The sequence below is a fragment of the Actinia tenebrosa genome, unplaced genomic scaffold (genome assembly GCF_029948245.1).
Source record: "Actinia tenebrosa isolate PJP-AT-01 unplaced genomic scaffold, QUT_ActTen_1.0 PGA_scaffold3__52_contigs__length_22856419, whole genome shotgun sequence".
Taxonomy (NCBI): domain Eukaryota; kingdom Metazoa; phylum Cnidaria; class Anthozoa; order Actiniaria; family Actiniidae; genus Actinia; species Actinia tenebrosa.
In genome coordinates, this window is record NW_028292580.1 from 2,455,637 (window position 1) to 2,476,022 (window position 20,386).

General features: G+C 42.9%; 2 protein-coding genes across 2 annotated transcripts; one reads left to right on the plus strand and one right to left on the minus strand.

Moving 5' to 3' along the window:
* Nucleotides 1–4,661: 4,661 nt before the first annotated feature.
* LOC148907706 (uncharacterized) lies at nucleotides 4,662–6,236 on the plus strand. The gene has a single exon (XM_089035716.1). It carries the CDS (start codon nucleotides 4,662–4,664, stop codon nucleotides 6,234–6,236), a length of 1,575 nt encoding a protein of 524 aa, XP_088891842.1.
* A 664-nt stretch (nucleotides 6,237–6,900) lies between these two features.
* LOC148907707 (uncharacterized) lies at nucleotides 6,901–10,405 on the minus strand. Its single transcript, XM_089035717.1, has 2 exons — nucleotides 10,137–10,405; nucleotides 6,901–9,665 (listed from the first exon to the last, which is right to left on the minus strand). The coding sequence occupies exons 1-2, from the start codon at nucleotides 10,403–10,405 to the stop codon at nucleotides 6,908–6,910; spliced, it is 3,027 nt and encodes a 1,008-aa protein (XP_088891843.1). The 3' UTR covers nucleotides 6,901–6,907.
* Nucleotides 10,406–20,386: the final 9,981 nt, after the last annotated feature.

Here is a 20,386-nt window from a genome sequence, read left to right on the forward strand (position 1 = left end):
GCTTTCACTTTCGCAAAAGTCTTGTTGTGGCCTGACGATCATCCAACCAGTTTGCTTATCAGCATCAATGACTCGTCCTCTGACGACTGCTTCTGTATAAGGCCTCAGTTTTAGTGGTTGCTCCAACACTACTCGTAGTACCTCAGGTGAACTTGATTTTTCAGAACTCTCCATAGGAATGTCTGCATCATCAATTGTCAATACCATGCGTTGATAGTCAATTATACAGTTGTGGTTTTTCAAGAAATCTCCTCCCAACAAGCATTGCGCAGTCATAGGAACCACCCAAAACTCATGCTTGCTTTCAGTTTCTCCGATTCTCAACGTCATTTGGCATTTAGACTGTACATTCACAATTCCACCACCAAGTACTTTCAGTTTTTCTTCTACACTATCATGTCGAATGTAGGTCTTTTTCTCTATTTCTTCTAACAATTTTGTGCTTACAAGTGAAACGTCTGCACCAGAATCAATCAGGAGACTGCATGCGGTTTTCTCAATAAATCCCGGAATAAAGAGTCCACTTCCGCCATTAAAGCTTGTAATTTCTAGGGCATTTGTATTCTCTTGAATGGCCGAATTCAGCCCCGTGAACTCGGCCCTTGGTAGTTTCCCTGATCCTGTGACGAACTTCTGTTATTGTTTCCCTGTGGTCGTTGGAACCCTGCGATATGTTGGCGTTGCTGAAGGTACGGTGAAGCAGCTGGCGGTAGCTGCGGGAACCCCGTGACATTCTGATTTGGTTGAAGGAAGCGTTGATGTAGACTTGGATAGGCTGCGACATCTTGTTGTAGCTGTGGGAAGCCTGTGGTATCTTGTTGTGACTGTGAGAAGCCTGTGGTGCCTTGTCGTAGTGTTGGGAACTCTCTCTGATTGATACATTGTCCATTTTCAGAATAACATCGTTGTCTAAATGGTACTCTTTGAACTGGTTTTGCAGTTTGTTGTAGCAATGGGCACACGGACTGAAAATGTCCAGTCTCTTGACAATTGAAACATCTCATCTTTTGTCGATCAACTCTTCTCTGCTGGCCTCTTTGCTTTACTTCGTCTAGAACTTGTCCAATCAATGTCCCCAATCTTGTAATCTCGGACTCTACAGTTTTTTCTTCAACCTTTGCCGGTTTTTCTTGAACATTCAATTGACGAGCGTTTCCACGTGAATGATAATGTCCCCAACGATCAGCTAAATGATAAGATTCTAATTCGAGAGCAACTTCTAGCGCGCCTTGGACATTCTTCGCTCTGGCTTGCCTTACCCGTATTCTACTTTCTTCGTCAAAAAGCGGATCTATGAATTGGTCTTTAGCTAGAGTATCCTGCAACTCTGACTCAGCTTTTGGGTAAGCGAGTTTAACTAGCCTTTCTATGTCCGCGGCTAACTCAGGCAATGTTTCTTCGCGTTTTTTTACTCTTGTCTTAAATGTCGCTCTTGCCAATTCTGATTGGTGACTTGCTCCAAAGCGATTAGATAAAGCCTTCACAAGTGAATCATATTCACCTCTATTTTCATCAGAAAGGTTACTTAAAATCAGTGTGGCGTTCCCTTTTAGACTAGTTGCCAAACATTTAGCTTTCTCTTCCACTGTCCAGCCATTTATTTGCGATGCAATTTCAAACTGAGCGCTGTACGCTTCCCAAGGTTGGCTGCCGTCATACGTAGGCGGTGATTGTATAGGCTTAGAAACTTTATGAGGACTGCTCATACTTACCAAATTGGTGGCTGGTGTAGAAATGGTTTCTTTCGAATCTAGTCCAGTGTTTTCTTTATTTTTATCTAGTTTTCTGTTCCATCGATCTTCGATAAGTTCAACCCGTACAATTGAATCCTTTACTTCTTTCAACTTATTATCAATGTAAGTTAATAGCATTGTTTCAGTTTCACTAACATGATCCAATCTCTTGTCTTCTATTGAACTAAGGCGATTCTCTAATCCTTGCAATCTCTCATCCATTACTTGCTGCATACGGTGTATTTGCATTTTTTTTGACTCTCGATTATTACAATAAGATTATTAACTTGACTCTGCAGTTCGTTTTTTTCGGCGTCCGCATTTGCGACAAAATGTTTAACCTCCTTCAAGATGTCCGTAACTCGTCTTTCAAAGGCTTCATTCTTTTGATCTCCAGCCGGTCCTGGCAAATCCTTGTATTCCTCAACACCAGAATGCATTCCAGATTCGGAGAGTTCTTCCCTATTCCTTGCCTTAGATCTTGTTTCCATGAGCTAGCACTTAATACTGTACCTGACGCTTCCAGAATCTCAAACCTTGCTCTGCTACCAAAAATGTACCGTCGGGCCCAAAGCCAATAACGAAGTCTCAAGTATTAACTGCTGCTCACTTTATTTTACATTTACATTTCTTTTATAGAGGGCTGGTGATGCAATCCCAATTTTCACGTGCATACATATAATCCCTTATTCTTAAAGTCCTTGCTCAACTATCCATTTAATCCCTTATTCTTTATGCTTAACCGCGTAACAATACTAAAAGATGAATATTTCTGAGAAGTAAGAAAAATATGGTCAATCCGATTAGGCTGATTGCTTTCTTCAACGTATCAGATACGATGTGCCGCGGTAACGCTTGAACGAATCGCCCTGATCGATACATGTCATATGTAGTCTCCTATGCAGCCGCTATTAGTGTCGTCACGCCATGCTTAGTTCCTTAAGTAGTTTAGGAGAACGAGCGTTGCGTGACGACACTAATAGCAATCTATTTACAGTGGTCTTACCCATACTCATTTAAGTTGTGGAGGTCTAGCGGCCACCTTTAGACGAAGATGCAGAAGCCTAAACTTCTAATAACAGGAATGGAGGGGAGTGTACTGAAGGCGACCTAGGAAGGTGGAGTACAGACCAGGCAAGATAGGCAGGTATATCGCTGGAGCAAATTATCACTTAGCGACTTCTTGCTCAAAGTGGTAATGTATTCATCGTGGGTGTTACTTATATGTTGTATTGGGAAAGACCGCGATAAATAGGAATTTAATTCGAAAAAAACACGTAACCCTTACTCTATTTTGTGCAGTTGTGGCTCCAGAGCGGAGTTGTTTCACGGCCATTGGCTTTCCTGACTCTGACGAGCGTTGAGCAGGGATTTAATTCAAACGAAACACGTAACCCTGACTGTATAGTGTGTATTGTGAGTTGTTTTACGATAATTGGCTTACCTGACTCGGTCGAGCGGCTATAGCAGGGATTCCAATTTTTAAAAACCTCGCCCGACCCTGACTATATGTTATGCATGTGGCTACAGACGAGAAGTTGTTTCACATTGCATTGTGTTTTCCTGATTCTGTCGTGCATTTATAATACTGTTTGCTGATGATATTGTGCCATGTGGTTCCAGAGCAGAAGTGGTTTGCTCGTTTGAATATTATTTCTTGACTCTGTACATGTGGCGCATTTTTTTTTCATAGTATACTGTTTACTGACTCTCTTTTTTGCTTATTAATAAGCGTGGCTTCCGAGCAGCTTCATTCAAGTTTTGCACCATTTGTTCCCTCATCTCTGGAAACGCACGTGCATTACATTCAGTTGTGCGCTGGTATGCCTGGGTCACTTCGTTTTCAGTCTTATCACCTTTTGTTTTGTTTGCGCATGTTTTATTCCTCGTCTATTGGTACAACTTGTATGGCCCCTCCCGCTCTAGTATGACAGTCTTGAAAGGGATACTAATTCCCTAGTCGGATAATGGCGCCCGGGGCTGTCATCCCCTGACCCACTTCCCTTCTTCGCGATATTTTCTATGTCCAGTGTGATCCAGACATCGGACAGCGGCTGGTTTCAGTCGTTCTTGTTTCGATGAAGTGGATCAGGGGATGTCAGTCAAGGGCTTGGACTTCAAGGCAGAGCACTTGCAATCTCGACTATGTTATGTCCATGCATGACTCCCATTTGTTTCAGTTTTGGGTTTCCGACCTTGGGCTTTGGGGTTTCTCTTTTGAGTGATGGTATGGGTTGTTTTGAGGTTGGGTGTAGGGGTGTTTTTGAGTTTGGGGGCCTAGGTTTTGCCTCGGTTCTACTTGAGGTATCGCATCTCAGTTCTCTGTGGCCGCCTCAGCACTCGTGAGAGTCGGGAAAGCCAATGGCCGTGAAACAACTATGTTATGGAGCCACAACTGAACAAAATACAGTCAGAGTTACGTGTTTTGTTCGAATTAAATCCCTGCCCTCAACGCTCGTCAGAGTCAGGAAAGTCAATGGCCGTGAAACAACTCTGCTCTGGAGACACAGGTACACAAAGTATTTGGGGAATAATGAATATTAGGACAAATGTAAAGCGTGAAATAAATCCCTGTTCGATGCTCGACAGAGTCATTAACTGAACAATTCTTAAGCAAATTATTTTATAAATTATACGAATATTTGCCTGTTGAAGGATAGGAAGTACTATACTGGTGATCTTGAACTGGGGCTCTTCGACTTGATTCCTCGCGGCGTGAGACACGTTCACTCGGCGACTTCTTGATCAAAGTGGTAATGTATTCATCGTGGGTGTTACTTATATGTCGTATTGGGAAAGACCGCTATAAATAGCGGCCAGGTAGGAGACTATTCTTGGTTTTCACCCACGTGACCAACATCTTGACGACGGCTGCTAAGCCGCCATATTGGTGTACCACGCTGGTATCGGCCATGATAGTTTATCGTAATGGTTCTCTGTTTGTTCGTGGATTGCAACGCTAAAAGTGGACGACATAAAGGTATTTCTTTCTTTAGAGTACCGACAGTAATTAAAAACCAAGGAGAAGAAGCCGAGGAGTTATCAATTGAACGCAGAACGAAATGGATTTCCGCTATAAGTCGGGCAGACTTGACCGAAACTGTTGTGCTGAACAACCGTGTTTGTAGTCGCCATTTTGTTTCTGGGAGTCCAGCAGCAAGTTGGGACCGATATAATGTGGATTGGGTGCCTACTCTACACCTTGGAAAGCCTCAAGTCAAAGTGAACGCTAAAGATGATGCTGAAACAGTGCTTGGTCGATCGGAAAGAGCAAGATCTCGCAGGAAGAAACGAATCGAGCTAGCCGAGCAAGAAATGGCCAAGAAAACGCTTTGTTTACAAGAGAAAGGCGAGACTGTTCGAAGCATTATTTTTACTGGTCCAGAAAGTAAGAATGATGATTTGTCATGTTTTGTAACTGATAATATTACGAGTGAAACCCAGACTGACATGCAAACAAATGACAGCGACTCTCTGGACACTTTTGAATATCAAGAGCCAAAGTCACAAGAGGCGAGCACGCAAACCGAAGTTACAGAAACATTTGAAGCCTCCACGCAAAGCGAAGAGTTTGAATATATGTACACGAAAACTATCCACGGATTTACTGAGAACGACTTCCAAGACGACGATGAGAAAGTAAATGTTTACACCGGACTCCCCTCCTACGAGATCTTGCATTTTGTGTTTGAGCATGTTTCCCCCTTCGTCTCTCGTCGCTCCCAAGTATTATCACGTTTTCAAGAGTTTATCATAGTTCTCATTAAATTAAGACTTGATGTTCCCTTACAAGACTTGGCATACCGTTTTAATGTCTCCCTGCCAACAGTATCAAGAACTTTTAAAGCTTGGCTTGCTGCTATGGATGTTAGACTATCCCCACTTCTTCACTGGCCAGACAGAGAGAGTCTAATAAGAACCATGCCACAATGTTTTCAGTTCTCTTTTGGAACAAGGACAACTGTAATAATTGATTGTTTTGAATTGTTTATGGAGAAACCAACAAATCTATTAGCTCGTGCTCAGACATTCTCATCATACAAGCACCACAACACCATCAAGGTCCTGGTTGGTGTCACACCTCAAGGAACTATTTGTTTTGTATCAGAAGCCTGGGGAGGGCGTACATCTGATAAATTTCTCACTGAAAACTCTGGGATTCTGGAGAAGCTGGTGCCGGGAGACATGGTAATGGCAGATCGTGGGTTTACTATTCATGAAAGTGTTGCTTTCAAAAGAGCAAAACTAGTAGTACCTGCTTTCACTAAAGGAAAGAAACAACTCGATCCCTTTGATGTCGAGCATACTAGAGGTATTGCAAATGTTCGCATACATGTTGAGAGGGTTATCGGGCTATTACGCAGGAAATTTACCATCCTACAGGGAACACTACCAACAGACTTCTTGATGAGCAATCCTGATAGCATTCCATTAATTGGCAACATCTTAAGAGTTTGCTCAGCTCTTGTAAATTTATGTCTTCCCATAGTTCCATTTGATTAGATTGTATAACCATATTTAATAATTTTCATTTTCATAGATTTAGAAAAAGTATAAGAATATCAGTTTTGAATGCAAACATGGAACCTGTTAAAGAGTACTTGGTTATCAGTATGATTTTTTCTCATAATGGCCTTATATTAGATACAGTTGGGACTAGGGATATTTGCAGAAAACAAAGAATGCTCAATCTGGGAAATCTTTTGTGTTGAAGTCATTTACCTCACAAAATTTAGCCTATCATTAAGTGCCTCTTTAAGTAAGGTTAAAGATACTGATTATGGCAAAGTAGACTTTGATTAGTGAGGTCTTTATGACTTTGCTAGTCCCAACAGCAATTGAATGGTCATTGCATGTGAGAAAAATGTACTTTCAAAATATATTATGCAAAAAACAAAACAGATACTCTGTGTTTTTTCCTGTGCCATATAGCATGTCAATGTTGGCATTCCTGGGATTCAAAATTTTTTGTTTTTTTTGCAATTTATAAACTTCAACACCTTAAAAAAATTTTACTAGAACTTTTTTACTAAAAATTATTTACTAGCTATCATTGTCTTATTTTAAGCATGTCAATAAACAGCTTAGTTTGTAAAATTTAAACATGTCTTTACCTCCTTTGTTTAATTTTTGAAATGAACATTAAATATCAGTTTTTATTGCCTAGAGTTCATTTATATCTCTGGAAATGGACTCATTGCTCCTTGTTGTAGACATTCAAATAGATGCAGACGCATTTTAGGCACATCAAATGTCACTTCCTTGGGATCACGATTATAAACAATGCATGTTGCAAATGCGATAGCGAAAACACCGCAGTCGCTTCCATTTCTTTGTTGCTGGACAGGTACATGGTTTATTCCAACAAATCTGTCTGCCATCAAATCTTTGACTTGTTCTTCTACTTCGTCTTCGATAATATCATGAAATAAACTGTCAAACAAATTTACTTCCCCTGGTAAGCATCCAACAGAACTTATACATACCCAATGTGCATTTCCGGTGTGTAAAATTTGGACAAACTCACTTGACATTACATCAAAGTTTCTAACTGGCCCAAGGGTTGTTGTCTGAAATCCTTCTATTAAAGGATTGACTTGCTTTAAACAGATGTGAGCCACTTGTATTATGCTACAGGTTAACCACCCTACAGGTGATTTGATAGTGTCAAGGTCAGCCTGTGTCAGGTTCCCAAGGGGAGCAGTTTTGTCTGCATTGCCTTGTATTACATTTACAATTTCAATTTCATCATCACTCTCTTGGTCACTTGAAGAAGTACATGTGGTAGAAGCACTATCAGCTACAGTGTTGGTACTTGATAGGTCTACGGAACTGTCTTTATTTGATTTAGTACAGCCACCTGTCACAGAAGGGGGTTTACTAATTGTAGAAGGTTTGTGAATAGGATTCTTACATCTGTTGCAAATCCATGTTGTTTTAGCATTGTTTGGCATTCTCGTATATCCCATGCAATCTAAATGGAAAATTTTTCCATGCAGACAGTCTAAGTTGTGACACTCGAGGAGCCTTTCATTTGACTTTGGTTCAGAATTGCAAATACATATATGATCTAAGGCAAGGGCTTTGTTTACATCTGTCTCGGTCTTAGTGGAAGACTTTGATTTATTGAATTGGGGCAATAAGCGGCAGTTGGGACAGTACCATACTGCTGGAATGGGACTTCTAATTACTAGGCATGAGCAGTGGAACTTCACAAAAGGGCACTGGAGGTTATGACAGGTGATAGTATCTTCTTCTGTACTCTTTTGGCAATAGCAGACTCCTCCATCATTCTTCATTTGAGGTAGGGCTGCCATGTGACATTTCCTTGTATACCATCTTGCTGTAATTTCTGGTAATATGCATAACTTCCATGCTCTAGTAAGCTTTGGCAGAAGAGATGACCACCAAGAGGAATCAGGGGAGATTCTCTCAAGGAAAAAAGTTGGTTTGTTGTCTTTGTCAAAAGCACATACAACAAAGTCACAGTATTTCTTCTTTGTGATGTTACGTTGCTGCTGAACTTGATAATAATATGGATGATCTCTCTTAAGCTGAACTTTGCCATTTTTCTCCTCACGACAGGGATTTTTCTGAGACATGTAAGACTTAAAATCACAATTATTGATTCCATAGGGGCACTTCACTTCGCCACAACCATCTCCACAGCAAGAACAAGATTGCAAAAAATCTGGGGTAGCATGAAGCCAGGGGTTCTCCTTGTCAATGATCATACCACAGAGTTCAACTTTGAAATCTTTGTGGGTCTGCTTCATTGCCATAGTGTAAGCTTCAATTGCAGGACTCTCTTGTTTAATTCCATGGGCAGTTGCTTTTGATGTAAATTTAAACAAGTGGGGATAACAAATTGACTTTATCAATGACTGAGATGGCTGAGCTGGGTTAGTATGGGCCACAGACCAGCTCATGGAAGCCCCGATGCGCCCAGCTCTGTGCTTGAAGAAAGCATTTCCCTTGGCTTGATTTCTTGTTTCTTCTTCAATTATCTCAATTTCACTGTCAGAGATGGTAAAGTTGATCTCTTGACACTTTTTTAGAAGTTCTGGATAAGTTAGCTTTAGATTGATAGTGTCATATAGGTCAGAGATAGTAAGGATTGAACGGCTTTTAGACACAAACTTATCTGAATAAGGTTGAAATAAGTTCAATATGACAGGCTTTGTTTTGAAACCATTCAGTATTTCAAACATATTTACTGTTTCATCTTCAGTTGGTGGTTTTAAATCCTTTGATGATCCTTTGGGTTGTGCTGCACTCACTGACGGTGGGGACTCAGGATTTTCTGTGCATGCATCAATTTTAAGGTCCAACTCGGCTTTGATCTTTTGAGCGGACTTGAAATAAATATCGCGTGCTCTCGCGTATGACACTTCATTAACATAAGTGGGGAGTAGCCACGTGCATTTTACTTGGGTACAAGATAGTTTACCTCTAATTCTTGTCCACGCTTCAATGTAGAACAACACACTGGCAATATGCGAACATGATTCAGCTAGTCCAGCTTTGCATCCCATACAATGAGCTGAAAACACCGTCCCTTCTTCGCTAGCAATAATCCAAATAGCGATCGGTGGCTCATTCATAGGTTGGAAATGTCTCACCTTCGACAAAACCACGTATTTTCCTGAAATTTTCTTCTCTTGAACACTGGTGATGAATCCAGAGACCATCTGATTATAAGCCTCTAGACTTTTAAAAGCCTTAAACTGCTGAGAAGTATAATAACTCGTTTCCAGTACTAAATAACATAGGAGATCAGTAGCTTCGATCGGAGGTAAACATTCGGTATCTAACTTCGCGTCTAGTAGCGTGACCGGGTCAACTCCAACAAGGTATATTTTTTCCAAATATCGACGCTTCACATGGTTTTCCAGCTTTGTAGCGTAGTCTGATAGCAGAGGAACAGGGCTTCTGTATTTATCAAGGCATAAATCGTTTTTTTATATCGAGATTTTCACTAGACATCGCACTGTTATTACTCGCATTTTCCCGGTCATAACACTGTATTTGACATATGCTAATTAGCTCGTGGTACACCAATATGGCCGCCGACCCCATGCAGTGAGCCCATGACGTCATGTGAAAACCAAGAATAGTTTATTTGTTTTATAAGTAGAAAAGTATTACAGTGTTCACATTGACAACTAATTAAATGATTTACACGAACGTATGTTTTAAAGCAAACTGTCCGGCTTCTAGAGTGTCTTCCCACCTAGATCGCTTAACTTTATAACACCGTATTCTACTAATAACAATTTTCGTTTCTTTCCTTTATACACTACGGGTTGGACTTCGAGTACTTTAACATTCTTTCGCTTGTTGTTTGTTGTCTTGCTTGTTTTTATGGATTACTCTAGGCTATCGATATTACATTGCTTTTACTGGTCCACAACCGTAGTTAGGGCTTCATTAACCGTATTCTCCTCGGCAATGACTCGGACTGTGGTTTCGTCTTCGTGTAGTTTTATCCACTTCATGCTACCAGTAGATCGGTGCCTTATCTTGACAGGCCAATAATTTTCTCCATCAATGTAGACACCAGGATGGTTAGGATCGGCCCTGTTACGCGATGTTCTATACATTTCTATAATATCGTATCCTTTTGGAATGTTTCGGAATGCTGGTGCTCCCGAGATGTAGTTTTGCCACATGGGGATAGCTGTATTCGACCAGAATATAGAGCGATGTGCGAGTTTGGGTTGCTTTCTTTCTGGCTTTGTTTCGGTTCCAAACGCTGGTGCTGACTGAACACTACTGCTCACCTTAGTTTTGGTGGAGAAGAGATAAACGTGACAGCTTCAAAATATGTGTCCAAGACATCCCCTACAGAACCCTTAGAGAACCCCTACAGAACCCTTAGAGAACCCCTACAGAACCCTTAGAGAACCCCTACAGAACCCCTACAGAACCCTTAGAGAACCCCTACAGAACCCTTAGAGAACCCCTACAGAACCCTTAGAGAACCCCTACAGAACCCCTACCGAACCCTTAGAGAACCCCTACAGAACCCTTAGAGAACCCTTGAAGAACCCTTAAAGAACCCCTATAGAACCCCTACAGAAACCTTAGAGAACCCCTACAGAACACTTAAAGAACCCCTACAGAACCCCTACAGAACCCTTAGAGAACCCCTACAGAACCCCTACAGAACCCTTAGAGAACCCCTACAGAACCCTTAGAGAACCCTTAGAGAACCCTTAACAACCCTTAAAGAACCCCTACAGAACCCCTACAGAACCCTTAGAGAACCCCTACAGAACCCTTAGAGAACCCCTACAGAACCCTTAGAGAACCCCTACAGAACCCTTAGAGAACCCCTACAGAACCCTTACAGAACCCCTACAGAACCCCTACAGAACCCTTAGAGAACCCTTAAAGAACCCCTACAGAACCCCTACAGAACCCTTAGAGATCCCCTACAGAACCCCTACAGAACCCTTACAGAACCCCTACAGAACCCTTAAAGAACCCTTAGAGAACCCCTACAGAACCCCTACAGAACCCTTAGAGAACCCCTACAGAACCCTTAGAGAACCCTTAAAGAACCCTTAAAGAAACCCTAAAGAACCGCTACAGAACCCTTAGAGAACCCCTACAGAACCCTTAGAGAACCCCTACAGAACCCTTAAAGAACCCCTACAGAACCCTTAGAGAACCCCTACAGAACCCTTAAAGAACCCTTAGAGAACCCCTACATAACCCCTAAAAAACCCCTAGAGAACCCTTAGAGAACCCTTAAAGAACCCTTAGAGAACCCCTACAGAACCCTTACAGAACCCCTACAGAACCCCTACAGAACCCTTAGAGAACCCCTACAGAACCCTTAGAGAACCCCTACAGAACCCCTACAGAACCCTTAGAGAACCCCTACAGAACCCTTAGAGAACCCCTACAGAACCCTTAGAGAACCCCTACAGAACCCCTACAGAACCCTTAGAGAACCCCTACAGAACCCTTAGCGAACCCTTAAAGAACCCTTAAAGAACCCCTATAGAACCCCTACAGAAACCTTAGAGAACCCCTACAGAACACTTAAAGAACCCCTACAGAACCCTTAAAGAACCCCTACAGAACCCCTACAGAACCCTTAGAGAACCCCTACAGAACCCCTACAGAACCCTTAGAGAACCCCTACAGAACCCTTAGAGAACCCTTAGAGAACCCTTAAAAAACCCTTAAAGAACCCCTACAGAACCCCTACAGAACCCTTAGAGAACCCCTACAGAACCCTTAGAGAACCCCTACAGAACCCTTAGAGAACCCCTACAGAACCCCTACAGAACCCTTAGAGAACCCTTACAGAACCCTTAGAGAACACCTACAGAACCCTTAGAGAACCCCTACAGAACCCCTACAGAACCCTTAGAGAACCCTTAAAGAACCCCTACAGAACCCCTACAGAACCCTTAGAGAACCCCTACAGAACCCTTAGAGAACCCTTAGAGAACCCCTACAGAACCCTTAGAGAACCCTTAGAGAACCCTTAAAAAAACCCTTAAAGAACCCCTACAGAACCCCTACAGAACCCTTAGAGAACCCCTACAGAACCCTTAGAGAACCCCTACAGAACCCTTAGAGAACCCCTACAGAACCCCTACAGAACCCTTAGAGAACCCTTACAGAACCCTTAGAGAACCCCTACAGAACCCTTACAGAACCCCTACAGAACCCCTACAGAACCCTTAGAGAACCCTTAAAGAACCCCTACAGAACCCCTACAGAACCCTTAGAGAACCCCTACAGAACCCCTACAGAACCCTTAGAGAACCCCTACAGAACCCTTAGAGAACCCTTAAAAAACCCTTAAAGAACCCCTACAGAACCCCTACAGAACCCTTAGAGAACCCCTACAGAACCCTTAGAGAACCCCTACAGAACCGCTACAGAACCCTTAGAGAACCCCTACAGAACCCTTAGAGGAACCCTACAGAACCCTTAAAGAACCCCTACAGAACCCTTAGAGAACCCCTACAGAACCCTTAAAGAACCCTTAGAGAACCCCTACATAACCCCTAAAAAACCCTAGAGAACCCTTAGAGAACCCTTAAAGAACCCTTAGAGAACCCCTACAGAACCCTTACAGAACCCCTACAGAACCCCTACAGAACCCTTAGAGAACCCCTACATAACCCTTAGAGAACCCCTACAGAACCCCTACAGAACCCTTAGAGAACCCCTACAGAACCCTTAGAGAACCCCTACAGAACCCTTAGAGAACCCCTACAGAACCCCTACAGAACCCTTAGAGAACCCCTACAGAACCCTTAGCGAACCCTTAAAGAACCCTTAAAGAACCCCTATAGAACCCCCTACAGAAACCTTAGATGAACCCCTACAGAACACTTAAAGAACCCTACAGAACCCTTAAAGAACCCCTACAGAACCCTACAGAACCCTTAGAGAACCCCTACAGAACCCCTACAGAACCTTAGAGAAACCCTACAGAACCCTTAGAGAACCCCTTAGAGAACCCTTAAAAAACCCTTAAAGAACCCCTACAGAACCCCTACAGAACCCTTAGAGAACCCCTACAGAACCCTTAGAGAACCCCTACAGAACCCTTAGAGAACCCCTACAGAACCCCTATAGAACCCTTTAGAGAACCCTTACAGAACCCTTAGAGAACCCCTACAGAACCCTTAGAGAACCCCTACAGAACCCCTACAGAACCCTTAGAGAACCCTAAAAGAACCCCTACAGAACCCCTAAAGCACCCTTAGAGAACCCCTACAGAACCCTACAGAACCCTTAGAGAACCCCTACAGAACCCTTAGAGAACCCTTAAAAAACCCTTAAAGAACCCCTACAGAACCCCTACAGAACCCTTAGAGAACCCCTACAGAACCCTTAGAGAACCCCTACAGAACCCGCTTACAGAACCCTTAGAGAACCCCTACAGAACCCTTAGAGAACCCTACAGAACCCTTAAAGAACCCCTACAGAACCCTTAGAGAACCCCTACAGAACCCTTAAGAACCCTTAGAGAACCCCTACATAACCCCTACAAAACCCCCTAGAGAACCCTTAGAGAACCCTTAAAGAACCCTTAGAGAACCCCTACAGAACCCTTACAGAACCCCTACAGAACCCCTACAGAACCCTTAGAGAACCCCTACAGAACCCTTAGAGAACCCTTAAAGAACCCCTACAGAACCCCTACAGAACCCTTAGAGAACCCCTACAGAACCCTTAAAGAACCCCTACAGAACCCCTACAGAACCCTTACAGAACCCCTACAGAACCCTTAGAGAACCCCTACAGAACCCTTAGAGAACCCTTAAAGAACCCTTAAAGAAACCCTACAGAACCGCTACAGAACCCTTAGAGAACCCCTACAGAACCCTTAGTGAACCCCTACAGAACCCTTAAAGAACCCCTACAGAACCCTTAGAGAACCCCTACAGAACCCTTAAAGAACCCTTAGAGAACCCCTACATAACCCCTACAAAACCCCTAGAGAACCCTTAGAGAACCCTTAAAGAACCCTTACAGAACCCCTACAGAACCCTTACAGAACCCCTACAGAACCCCTACAGAACCCTTAGAGAACCCCTACAGAACCCTTAGAGAACCCTTAAAGAACCCCTACAGAACCCCTACAGAACCCTTAGAGAACCCCTACAGAACCCTTAAAGAACCCCTACAGAACCCCTACAGAACCCCTACAGAACCCCTACAGAACCCTTAGAGAACCCCTACAGAACCCTTAGAGAACCCTTAAAGAACCCTTAAAGAAACCCTACAGAACCGCTACAGAACCCTTAGAGAACCCCTACAGAACCCTTAGTGAACCCCTACAGAACCCTTAAAGAACCCCTACAGAACCCTTAGAGAACCCCTACAGAACCCTTAAAGAACCCTTAGAGAACCCCTACATAACCCCTACAAAACCCCTAGAGAACCCTTAGAGAACCCTTAAAGAACCCTTAGAGAACCCCTACAGAACCCTTACAGAACCCCTACAGAACCCCTACAGAACCCTTAGAGAACCCCTACAGAACCCTTAGAGAACCCTTAAAGAACCCCTACAGAACCCTACAGAACCCTTAGAGAACCCCTACAGAACCCTAAAGAACCGCTACAGAACCCCTACAGAACCCCTACAGAACCCTTAGAGAACCCCTACAGAACCCTTAGAGAACCCTTAAAGAACCCTTAAAGAACCCCTACCGAACCCCTACAGAACCCTTAGAGAACCCTTACAGAACCCTTAGAGAACCCCTACAGAACCCTTAGAGAACCCCTACAGAACCCTTACAGAACCCCTACAGAACCCTTAGAGAACCCCTACAGAACCCTTAAAGAACCCATAGAGAACCCCTACAGAACCCCTACAGAACCCTTAGAGAACCCCTACAGAACCCTTAGAGAACCCCTACAGAACACCTACAGAACCCTTAGAGAACCCCTACAGAACACTTAGAGAACCCCTACAGAACCCTTAAAGAACCCCTACAGAACACTTAGAGAACCCCTACAGAACCCCAACAGAACCCATAGAGAACCCCTACAGAACCCTTAAAGAACCCCTACTGAACACTTAGAGAACTCCTACAGAACACTTAGAGAACCCCTACAGAACCCCTACAGCACCCCTACAGAACCCCTACAGAACCCTTAAAGAACCCCTACTGAACACTTAGAGAACCCCTACAGAACACTTAGAGAACCCCTACAGAACCCCTACAGAACCCTTAAAGAACCCCTACGGAACACTTAGAGAACCCCTACAGAGCCCCAACAGCACCCTTAGAGAAACGCTTCAGATCAGGACTTCAGTCTTGGGTTTTTTTGCGTTAACCCACATAGAACCCTTACAGAACCCCAACAGAACCCTTAGAGCACACTGCAGCACACCTACAGAACTCCCACAGAACCCCCAAAGCCTTGAGAGAACTCTTACCAATTCATGGCAATGTTATAAATAGGGTTGAATTCTTAAATCTCGAATCATTTGCGCAAGCAGCCATGCGGAGACGGTTTCGTCGGGACTGTCCGGTTTGCGGGCGGCATAATTTAAAGAATATCAGTACCCATCTTTTGCAAGTTCATGATCTACCATCCAAGAAGAGACCTCACCTTCTCAACCGAGCACAGGTTGCGTCATGGCAAGAACACTTTGGCTTCCAGTGCTCACGCCTGTCGTGCACAGGATCCGAGACTAGGCTTCACCCAACAGGAGAAAAACGTTCTCTTAAAAGTAGAGGCACAAACTCGTTCCCAACTAAGAAATTAGAAGCAGTAGATCCCTTTTTTTCCACAAAGCCCTATCTGGAATTCAACTTCCGTCATACATTTTCCTTATTGGTTGTCGGCCCGACACAGTTCGGATAGACTTACTTCGTGAAAGAAATTTTGCAAAACAACCGTATCTTGTATGAAGAGAGAAGAAGCATCCTTATCATATGACCCGTACGGCCCTGCTCGCGCGCTCTAATAAAACCATTGGAAAAAGTCACGTGATGGGGGCCGGACGGGTTGACGTAAGCGGGCCGGAAAAAACAGTCCGGCCCTGCTCAAAATCCGTCCGGCCCTCTTCTGATGTAACCATTAATTTCATTGAAAAAGAAGCTAAAATGACTGACAATTTAAGCGAACACGACGAAAGCGAATTCGACTATCCAGACGAGATATCGACACTGAACCGGCTCAGCAAGCGACATATTTTGAGTCAATTCTGCTCAATGACGATGAAATACAGAAAGACATCCGAGCACAACAGCAAACAAGTACAATCAACAAAACTAAGTATGGCATGAACGTACTGAAGCGCTTTTTACAAGAATGTGGTGAAGAAAGAGAAATTGAGAATATCCCTCCGCCTCAACTTGACAGTCTTCTTTCCAACTTTTACATAAAGGCAAAAAAGAAAGACAATACTTTGTACGAACCTGATACAATGTCGTCCTTCTCAAGAAGTATCCAGCGATACCTCGACGATAAAAAGGCAAAAGTAAACATCTTAAAAGATGAAGAGTTTTCTAAGAGTTTTTTAAGCTTTCCAGACAAGCCTTGATGTCCAAACGACGAGAATTAAGAAAAGAGGGCAAAGGAAACAAGCCAAATGCTACTGCTCCTCTGACAAGCAAAGATATTGATGCTATTTTTTAATGAAAACGAGTTTGGAGTCCATGATCCAGAGATCCTTTCCCGTACTATGTGGTTCTTGCTTACTTTGCATTTTGGTCATAGAGCACGACACGAAGCGAGACAGCTGACGTTTGGAGACGTACTTTCGAAGAAAGATGAAATAAATGGCGAAGAGTATGTAGAGTGGTTCCAAGAAAGAGAAACTAAAACCAGACACGGCGATGAAAATGAACACCAGAGAGCTTTCCGACCAAGAGCTAATGATAGCGGCGACAAGAAATGTCCTGTGGCCTGCTATAAGCAGTTTGTTTACAGGCGTCCCGAAGAAGCCAAAAGTCCAGAAAGTCCGTTTTTTCTTCCTATAAGTCATAGAAGGAAGCCAAATGATGAAGTTTGTTTCCTAAGCAGACCGATGGGAAAGAACAAGATTGGCGAATTCCTGTCTCAAGCAACGAAAGATTTGAAGTTCTTAAAGTCAAAAGCCGGTAAAATTACCAACCATTCCGTACGTAAAACTGGTATCACAACACTCCTGGATGCTGGTGTTCCACACAACATTGTCGCTCAACTGAGTGGCCATAAAAGCCTTAAAAGCCTTGACAGTTATGGGGTTGCCTCTGAGAGCCAACAACGAAACATATCGAAGATACTGAGTGGTATTGAGAACGTCAAGCACGAAGCCAGCAGCAAGCAATCATGTCTCCCAGCGCAACCGACTACAAGTTCAACTGCCGTTGCAGGTTCTTTTTTGGGGGGAGCAAACATTGGAGTATTGAACATTCAGAATCTTGTTCTTTCAGGCCATGAAGAAAGCTCTAGTTCGTGTCTGGTCAAACCCAAGAAACGTCGTTTTATGATCGAGTCAGATGAAGAAGACTAACTAAGTCTAAAAACGTTGAAATTTGTCCATGAAAGTACTTAGAGTTGACATAGACATTCTTGAGTTCCCAAGCTGCTATTTGTTCCCCACTTTTGACGAAATAGCTATTTGCGAAGTGTTTTAAAACAACTTAAAACTTTCAATGGTATTAAAAACAATTTTACTTCTTGAAATGTGCCTCGTGTTTACAGTGACTGTTAAATGGCTTCTTTTCAATCAAATAATAAGGAATTCTCCTATTGGTTCTCGTTTACGCACGCTGTATTTATCAAGTTTAGCAAGATCTTTCAGCCTTTTTTTACGATAAAAATTGGGTCATATGATAAAATGCTTATTGACTGAGTTGGGTCGGGCCGGACGGCAAAATATTCGGCTCTTGGTCATTTTTACGGACCGAGCGCAGCGAGGTCCGTACGACATGACCTCGAGCCCAATATTTTCCCGTCCGGCCCGACCCAACTCAGTCAATAAGTACATAGTACTGTCAACAGTGTCATTGAAGTACTTTGACCAAAGTGTGATTGTTGAACGCTTATTTAGATAAATGAATGTATTAATTATATGCCAAAATGCCGTTGGTTCAGACAATACATAAAGCATACCAAGTGTTTTTGATTCCGTGTTTTTCCTGTTAAGGAAATAATGAAACGAATAATTAGTAAAAATAATATGAAGTATGAAATCTACTTACAGCGCGACGCGCCTCACCATATGACCACCTAGACGAAGTTTCGTACAAGATAACCAATCAGATAGCGAGGATTTGCTTTGAAAGAACCGTCACTTCACAAAGGCATGCAAAAAATGACAAGAAAAATGATAAGTTTAGGGTCTTAAGATTATAATTGAAAAGTAAATTACGATTTTGTAAGCTTTTAAGACAGAATTTGTGGACTAATAGCTGGTTGAAATAAGTTTTGTACGCGATAAACTAACGGCGGTAAACAGCTAGAGTAACAAATATCGCCACGGTTAATAGGCCCTCGTGCTGTAATAATTCCAACCACTTTCTTAAAAATATATATATAAATAAAAGGAAATGTAAAAGAGTGTTTACATAAATAAACTCGGCTATATAGATCAATCTAAATTAGAGTTTTTCGTTGTACCCTACCTCAGGCTTTAGGTATAGATCTCGAGGCAGATCTTGATCATCTATGGAAATTGAAACAGGCATTTTTTAGATCTGAAATCAGTGAAGACCTGACTTGATTTATTCCCCTGGCATCTGCATTGTAATGAATTACTCACCTGATATGAGAACTGAAGAAAGAAAAAATAGCCTTAACCATAGTTATAGCACTTTAAGATATAACACGAATCTTTCAAAGTAATAAAATGACGGCTCTAGGTTTCTGATTATATCTCTCCCTCCCGTCTGCCTTATTACACGTGCAAAAGCAAAAATCAGCAAAATCAAATCAGCTCGCTGGGGCTTGTTCCGGGTTTCAGCAACCACCCGTGATTCTCATGCCTACACGTAGCCTGTGTAGCAGGCGTTCCTGAAGAGGACGGGAGCCGGGAGAAAATGGGGAGAGAGGAAGGGGAAAGGAACGCCTGCCAGCTGACCCTGCTATTTTGAATTACGCCCCCTAATTGGATATGCATGATTTACGATAAGCGGGCCAAAAACTGTTTCTGCAAGAGGAATTGTTTGACTCGGACTAAAAATCTAAAAATCATGCTTTTTCCGATCCAGTCGGTAAAACGGCTAATAAATCTTTGTTATTCGCAAGTTGTTTTATCGCATCTTGCTGTTCCTTCTTAAGTTCGAAGTCTTGAAGGGAATCAAATGAAGCTAGTGAACCATTCAATGCTCTTTCAAATTGTTATTCTGTGAACGCCATCTTGAATGTAAAATCCGAATCGACTCGACTGTCAATCAAAATTTTCAGCTGACCAATCAGAAGCGTCCGTTCGTGTACGAACGGGTAATTTAAAATAGCAGGGTCTGCTGGCAGGCGTTCCCTCCCCTTTCCTCTCTTCCCATTTTCTCCCGGCTCCCGTCCTCTTCAGGAACGCCTGGCTACGCAGGCTAACCTACACCCCTTCCGAGAAACTTTGCCACCCGTGAAGCGTAAAGCGTATGAGCTAGTGGAGCGGAGGGTCATGGGAAATTTGTTCAAATAAGCCATGAATGACGCGGAAGCTTCATTGGCACGGAAAACTTGCTTGAGGCGCGAGTTTGCTTGACTCGGGATTTTTAGGCCCCGTCCACACGTATCCTGAAATTTTTGTATCCGCCAATTTTTTTTTGCGGATATAAAAATGTTCGCGCCCACACGCAGCGTATTCGAATCCTTTTCGAATCGTTTTCACTGTCCACACGTATCCGGAAATTTCATGATCCGCCCTGATGCACGCTAGTGCCTAGTCCCTTTGACGGATAGTTTTTCTTATTGAACATGCGCAAAATCGTGTTTACGTCAGCGTATTCGAAAATTTCCACTCTGGAGACCGTTTTCGAAAATTTCCGGATACGGATACGAAAATTTCCAGACACGTGTGGACGCAACCAGTATCCGCAAAAAAAAAAATTTGCGGATACAAAAATTTCCTGATACGTGTGGACGGGGCCTTAAAAGAGCCATAATGGTCGACGCACCACGCATTAGAACGATTTCACGAAAATGTTTGCGTCCACACGCAGCGTATTCGAATC

What these genes read in the sequence shown, in the direction of transcription:
- LOC148907706 (XM_089035716.1), top strand. Translation starts at nt 4,662, where the DNA reads ATGGTTCTCTGTTTGTTCGTGGATTGCAACGCTAAAAGTGGACGACAT.
- LOC148907707 (XM_089035717.1), bottom strand. Translation starts at nt 10,405, where the DNA reads ATGTGGCAAAACTACATCTCGGGAGCACCAGCATTCCGAAACATTCCA. An exon ending in CTAACTACGGTTGTGGACCA is followed by an intron (nt 9,666 to 10,136) that starts GTAAAAGCAATG and finishes TGATAAATACAG; the next exon opens with AAGCCCTGTTCCTCTGCTAT.